Below are 7,251 nucleotides of genomic sequence, written 5' to 3' on the forward strand. Positions count from 1 at the left end.
CAGTACCACCTGGGTGACTCTTACACATTACCGAGTACAGCTGCAGCACGAGGTGTAACCTTGGCTATCTCTGGAACACAGCCTCTTTGTGCTTTCAGAAAACACTTCTCAGAAGATTTTACCTCAGTGATGCTGGTCTCTTCTTAATCTCCTCTAATTTCTTAGCTCCAGCTAGCCACCTAATTGTCCCAGTAGTCCCTTCTATTCTGGACTCTAAGGCCAGAGCCACATAGCCAAAGCTGCTGGGTTCTGCTACTTGCTGAAACTGGAACATAGCCCCCTTGTTCTATTACTTTATCGTTACTTTCTGTTTTCCAGCTCCTTCTCTGCCTAAGTTTAGTGTCCTAGAACTTGTTCCATAGACTGACTTTGAACTCAGAGATCCACATGCCTGTCTCCTAAACCCTGGGATTAAAGGTGTGGTCCACCAAGCCTGGATTTAAGGTTTTCTTCATCTAGAACTTGCTCTGTTCTAGGCTGGCCTTGAACTCAGAGATCTTCTTGTCTTTGCCTCCTGGGATTAAAGGCTTGTACTACCATACCTGAACATAAATTTAGCTGTGTAGGATCTACTACTCCCTTAATTCAATTTAATGTCCTTGAATGAAGGATTCAGATAGCTCCATTTCACTTCCTGGTGTCCCTCTAATACTCAAACTATATGTTTTGTATTTTTCCTTTCTCAGCTTGCTACATTTGTTCAAAATGCTCTTCATCAGACATAAACAGAGAACAAAGTCTCTATTGTGATTTGTTTGAGACTTCCTTTGTCAATGCAACTAATCTGAGTCTGTTCACCTTAGCCTCAAGCTGATTCTTTGGACAATGGCAAAAAGCAGCCGCATTCTTCACCAAAACATCACAAAAACAGTCTCTTGGCCACTGAAACCTCTTGGGCCAGCAGGCCTACAGAGTTGAAACGACCCTCAGCACCACTGTCTTCCATATTCCTACTAGGTTGGCCCATTAAGTCCCAAAATTCACATTCTTCCAAACAAAAACATGGTCAGGCCTACCACAGCAATACCCCAGTCCCTCTACCAATTTCTGTTTTAGGGTTTTACTGCTGTGAACAGACACCAAGACCAAGGAAAGTCTTATAAAGGACAATATATATTTGGGGCTGGCTTACAGGTTCAGAGGTTCAGTCCATTATCATCAAGGTAGGAGCATGGCAGCATCCGGGCAAGCATGGTGCAGGAGGAGCTGAGAGTTCAACATCTTCATCTGAAGGCTCCAAGTGGAAAACTGACTTCCAGGCAGCTAGAGTCTTAAAGCCCACACCTACAGGGACACACTCCAACAGAGCCACACCTTCTCATAGTGCCACTCCCTGGGCCAAGCACATACAAACCATCACACAATGTTTTGTCTTAACTTTCTTTTTATTTATTTATTTATTTTATGTGTATGAGTACACTGTAGCTGTACAGATGGCCTTGAGGTGTACATGTGGCTGCTGGGAATTGAACTCAGTACCTCTGCTCGCTCCGGCATAATACACTGTAGCCGCCTTCAGATGCTCCAGAAAAGGGCGTTAGATCTCATTACGGGTGGTTGTGAGCCACCATGTGGTTGCTGGGATCCGAACTCAGGACCTTCAGAAGAGCAGTCAGTGTGCTCTTACCTGCTGAACCATATCGCCAGCCCCTTGTCTTAACTTTCTTAATTCAAGAAGAAATCCACCACTAAAATTATTAATTGTAAAAAGTTCACATGCTTGGAGTTTTTAGTGTGGTATTCAAACTGTATCAGATGAATATTTATAGTGAGGAAAACAATTAGTTACTTAAAGGAAAAGAATGATTCTAACCTGCTGGTCAGAAAGCTGGTCCTCTGGAAAGCCTGACTGTGGAAGGAGGTGGGTTCTCAAGGGGGAGCTGTGGTTCACTAAGGTCACCTCCCCAGCGTCCATCTTTACCCCTTCGGCAGTGTCATCTAGGGAAGAGTCAGATTAGAGCAAGATACAGGTCTACAACAACACTTTGCTGTGAGAAATCTTTTCATCTAAAACATTGTTCTCAAAGAGGAATTACACAGACAAATAAAAGCACTCCTTCATAGCATGTGAAGACGACACGGGTCCATTCAGAACTGGCTGAGATCATCTAACAAGCAGCTCAAAATCAAGAATAAAAATCCAGCCTGATTTATACTTTGTTTTTATTTATTTATTTTTCTTAAGATTTATTGTTATATGTAAGTACACTGTAGCTAACTTCAGATACACCAGAAGAGGGCATCAGATCTCATTACAGATGGTTGTGAGCCACCATGTGGTTGCTGGGATTTGAACTCAGGACCTTCGGAAGAATAGTCAGTGCTCTTAACCACTGAGCCATCTCTCCATCCCTATAGTTTGTTTTTAAAATAATGAAATTTCTCCCCAAGAGAACTTTTAATGTCTTAAGCACAAGAAATTTAATATTAACAAAATAAGACGTTGGGTAAAAAGGCATGCTCTAGGAGAGGCAGCTACTGGAAAAGCAAAGGTAGAATTCGGGTCACTTGAGCCATGACTTTGGAATTAGCGTGGACAACTCGGAAGCCTGTCACTTAACGGGGGGAAGGAGGGGTTATACCACCATGCCAAAACACGGTCTCTTTGGTTTATTTTCTATCTTGAGACAGAAAGGTGCTGTAAAGGGTAACCCAAGAGTTGGGGAGATGGCTCAATGGGTAGGAGCACCTGCTGTACAAGTCTGGGGACCTCAGTCTGCATCGCCTATGGAAAGCTGGACATGGCTGTGTTCGTCTGTAACCCCAGGACTATGGAGTAGAAAAAGGCAGATCCTGGGAGCTTGCTGGCCAGACTGCTAACTGGCAAACAGTAAGCTTCCAATCCAGTAGAAGTACCTGTCTTAAAGAAATAAGATAGGTAGGATATTCAAAATCTTCCTCGGGCCTCTACACACATTCCTACAGGCAAGCATACCTGTACATACATGTATGTGTATGCATTCACCCCCAAATACCAGTCACTATTTAAAAAAAAGGAAACTTTTAATTCATTGGATCTTTTTCTCTGTAAAAAGTAGGAATGTATTTGTTGCTCTTGGAGTCATTTCAGTGACTATAGTACTATGGCAGGCTCTTACTTTAGAATCATTTTACCAAAGATGTGCTAAAACAGGAATGGAAGAAAGTTAAGAGAACTCAAGTGACGTACGCTGAAAACACTATAGAGAGAAGGGGAACAAATGAGCAGGAGGGGAGAGGGCACACCCTGGTGGGGGGGGAGGGCACACCCTGGTGGTGGTGGTGGGAGAACGTAAACAATAAAGAAAAGGCTAACAGCAACTGAAGAGAATCATGGATGTTATGGTCTTCCTGTTTAGCCAATCAATTTATTCCTAAACTGGATGCTTCTCCTGTCTCCTTTTACAGATACAAAATACTGTGTGAATCAAACAGTGGGAAATGTTCCAATTGCAAAGTTTCATTATCTCTAGCTACATGAAATAAAATATTACCTTACTGAAATTATTTATCCTACAGGAGGCAGTACAACACAGTAAAGAATAGGGACCTGAACTCTGCAGGAGAGAGTATATGACTCCAAGCAGGTGTCTTAACCTGAATCTCACTTTCCTGGTTGATACAATATTGTTGATTGTATATATTTTGTATACACTATTAGGTATTCTTATAAGATGGCTGAAACAATGAAATGGATAAGTATATATTATATTCAGTACTTAGAATAGATACATAGTAAGCATAACAGTACTGCCAGGAGGCATTCTGTTTTTTTTTTTTTCAATACACTGAATAAGAAAATGATCTTAAATGATTTGTAAATAAGGTATTTCTTTATTTGTAAATAAGGAAAATAACACTGAGTATAGACTAATGTTTAATTAGGACTAAGATCTTGTAATATTATTACTATGCACAAAGACACAAACAGAACAACACTGGGTACAAATTCTTTCTCTCCACCTAACTAATCATTGTATAAAAAAGTGACTAGTTTAGTTAGTCTTACCCATTTCAGGTCTTTTCACATCACTGACTTTAGTAAAGATACAAAATCCTATAAAAGAAGACACAAAACAAAATATTACACAGTGAAGCATCTAGTTCAAGTATCATAACAGGGACTTGCACAGAAGTGACATTTAGGTCCTTAGTGGAGGAAAATGGTGACGGCTACTACTGACTTGTTGAGAAACAAAGTAAAAAAATCAAATTAGCTGCCAGGCAGTGGTGGTGCATGCCTTTAATCCCAGCACTTGGGAAGCAGAGGCAGGTGGATTTCTGAGTTCAAGGCCAGCCTGGTCTACAGAGTGAGTTCCAGGACAGCCAAAGCTATACAGAGAAACCCGGTCTTGAAAAACCAAAAAAAGAAAAGAAAAAAAAAATCAAATTGGCCTGAGGTACTTCCAAACACTGCTGCAAACTATACTAGACACAATGGCAGCTACAGGTAACCCAGAGAATCACACATTATCAAAGCAAGACTCAAGTCAAGCGAGCCAACCCCCAGGAAACAGCATCATGTGCATATAAATCATAGTTAGTGACTGCAATGAAATCACAACTAGAAATTTTCCTCAATCCATTGTGTTTTCTATTACCTCATCCTAAATAGTTTTTCTAGGCAAGTGACAGGCTTCGTGACCCTAAGATTTCTCTTCCATAAACTTTATATAGTGGACAAACAAAATTTCACAAATGTAGTGAGTACAAATCAAGGAATACTTTCAGCTGTATGAAGCACTCCCCGACCCAGCATTACCCCCACCCTGCTGGACAGGAGCTGGAGCTCCCTTATGTAGCATGTACAAGGGCCTTACTCAGTCAGTCCTTAGTGCCAAAGCCAGCACCCAAAGCAAACTAAACCTGCTTAAACCAAGGCTTTACCTACATACATGTTCCCCCATGTAGGATATATGTTCCAAGGCTTCCAATATATGCCTGAAACTACAAAGGGGACTAAATTATACACACAGGCACACTTCCTATACATACATATCTAAGAAAGTCTAATTCATAAATTAGAACGAGATTAACAATAGTAATAAAAACAGCATGTCTTAGTTAGGGTTTTGCTGCTATAAACAGACACCAAAACCAAGGCAACCCCTTCTATAAAGAACAATATTTAATTGGGGCTGGCTTACTGGTCCAGAGGTTCAGTCCATTATCATCAACGTGGGAACAGGGCAGCATCCAGGCAGGCATAGTGTAGGAGGAGCTGAGAGTTCTACAACTTCCTCTGAAGGCTGCTAGCAGAATACTGACTTCCAAGCAGCTAGGGTGGGGGTCTTATAGCCCACACCCACAGTGACACACCCACTCCAACAAGGCCACACCCACTCCAGCAGGGCCACACCCACTCCAGCAGGGCCACACCTTCTAAAAATTCCACTTCCTGGGCCTAGCATATACAAACCATCATATTCTACTCTCTGGCCCCCATAGCCTTGATCAAACATATGAATCTATGGGGGCCATAACTAAACATAGCATAACGCAAAAATACATTTAGTCTAACTTCAAAAGCCCCCATAGTCTATAGCAGTCTCAACAATGTTAAAAGTCCAAAGTTCAAAGTTTCTTCTGAGATTCATCCACTCACTTAACTGTAATCCCCAAAGCAAGACAGGAAACCAGCTTGGCAAACTCCAAACTCTGCATCTCTATGCCTGATGTCAAAGTGGACTTCAGATCTCCAACTCCTTTTCCATCTTTGTTGACTACAACAAACTTCTTTGTCCTAGGCTGGCTCTACTCCCTGTTAGCAGCTTTTCTCAGCAGATAGCCCACAACTCCGGCATCTCAAACATCTTGGGGTCTGTCTCAAGGCAACTTTAATGTTATAGCTTCTTGTTTTCAGTCTCTGGAATCCACACATGATCTTCTGGGCTCCTCCAATGGGCTGGCATCACTTCTCCAGCTCTGCCCTCTCTAAGCCCTGGTTGATCCACCCCACTACCACTGCTGTTCTTGGTGATCATCCCATGGTACTGGCATCTCCAATATGCTGGCGTCTTCCATTACAACTAGGCTTCACCTACAGCCTCTCATAGGCTCTCTTCCTGGTGTCAAGCCTCAACTCCTTTGCATGACCCCTTCAGTCCTGGGCCATCAACTGCAACTGATGCTGCACCTACACCAATGGCCTTCCATGGCCTCCCACAGTGTCAAGCCTCAGCTGTTCTTCATGAACTCTTCATGCCTTCAAAACCAGTACCACCTGGGTGACTCTTACACATTACCGAGTATGGCTGCAGCACGAGGTACAACCTTGGCTATCTCTGGAACACAGCTTCTTTGTGCTCTCAGAAAACACTTCCCAGGTTTCACCTCAGTGATGCCGGTCTCTTCTTAATCTCCTCTAATTTCTTAGCTCCAGCTAACCATCTAATTGTCCCAGTAGTCCCTTCTATTCTGGACTCTAAGGCCAGAGCCACGTGGCCAAAGCTGCTGGGTTCTGCTGCTTGCAGGAGCAGGAACATGGCCCCCTTGGTCTATTACATTATCACTAGCTTTCTGTTTTCCAGCTCCTTTACTGCCTAAGCTTGGCTGTCCTGGATCTTGCTCTGTAGACTGACCTTGAACTCAGGTCTGCATGTCTGTCTCCTGGGATTAAAACATGTATACCATCATACCTGGAAATTTTCACTTATTTTGGAAACAAACTTAACTGTAACTGAAACTGCAAAAAGTGAAGTTGCAGATAGCGAGTTTCCGGAGAAAAGGGTTGGAAGTGGTTAAAACCCTAAGTGCTGAGAACTACTTAATTAGCATAACACAGACATCCGTTCTTATCCACAGAGTTAAGGAGACTGAGCAGCTGGTCCTCACCCAATTCACAGCCATTCTGAATCCTCAAAGGACTCAAGATGACTACGTGATGTCAACAGGCATTCTCAATGGTCACAATAGCAAAAGAGTACATGAGAAGGTAGGCTGCTTGAGTAAGCAGAGTAGTCAGGCTAGCCAGGAAGGACCCCTAAAAGGCTTAAGCTTAGATTTAGTATCAAATACATTTCTAAGCTTCTATCTAGAATTTCTCCAGGCTACTCTTGTCCTTTCTTCCTTAATGGGGTAGAATATATATTTTTTTTACTTCTTTATTTTACGTGTAGGAGTATTTTGCTCAAATGTATCTGTGCACCATGTACACATGCCTAGTGTTTGTGGAGGTTAAAAGAGGGTTTCAACCCAGGCGGTAGTGGTGCAGAGGCAGAGGCAGGAGGATTTCTGAGTTCTGATTTCTGAGGCCAGACTGGTCTACAGAGT

General features: G+C 42.5%; 1 protein-coding gene across 8 annotated transcripts in view; it reads right to left on the reverse strand.

Annotated features, from left to right (window-relative positions):
* Positions 1-7,251, reverse strand: part of Senp1 (SUMO specific peptidase 1) — a 98,529-nt gene that overhangs the window by 58,504 nt on the left and 32,774 nt on the right. For 7 of the 8 annotated variants that reach the window (XR_004113655.1, XM_031354326.1, XM_031354309.1 and 4 more), the window contains 2 exons: positions 3,989-4,036; positions 1,814-1,938 (listed from right to left, as the gene is read on the reverse strand). Coding sequence is in view for 7 of the 8 variants with exons in the window: in XM_031354283.1 (XP_031210143.1) it covers positions 1,814-1,938; positions 3,989-4,036 (173 nt within the window). In the remaining variant the exon portion in view is untranslated. Of the gene's footprint in view, positions 1-1,813; positions 1,939-3,988; positions 4,037-6,653; positions 6,808-7,251 lie in introns of those variants that run through there. The other variant, XM_031354319.1, reaches the window with a different exon arrangement.

Source organism: Mastomys coucha, unplaced genomic scaffold, assembly GCF_008632895.1.
Source record: "Mastomys coucha isolate ucsf_1 unplaced genomic scaffold, UCSF_Mcou_1 pScaffold11, whole genome shotgun sequence".
Taxonomy (NCBI): domain Eukaryota; kingdom Metazoa; phylum Chordata; class Mammalia; order Rodentia; family Muridae; genus Mastomys; species Mastomys coucha.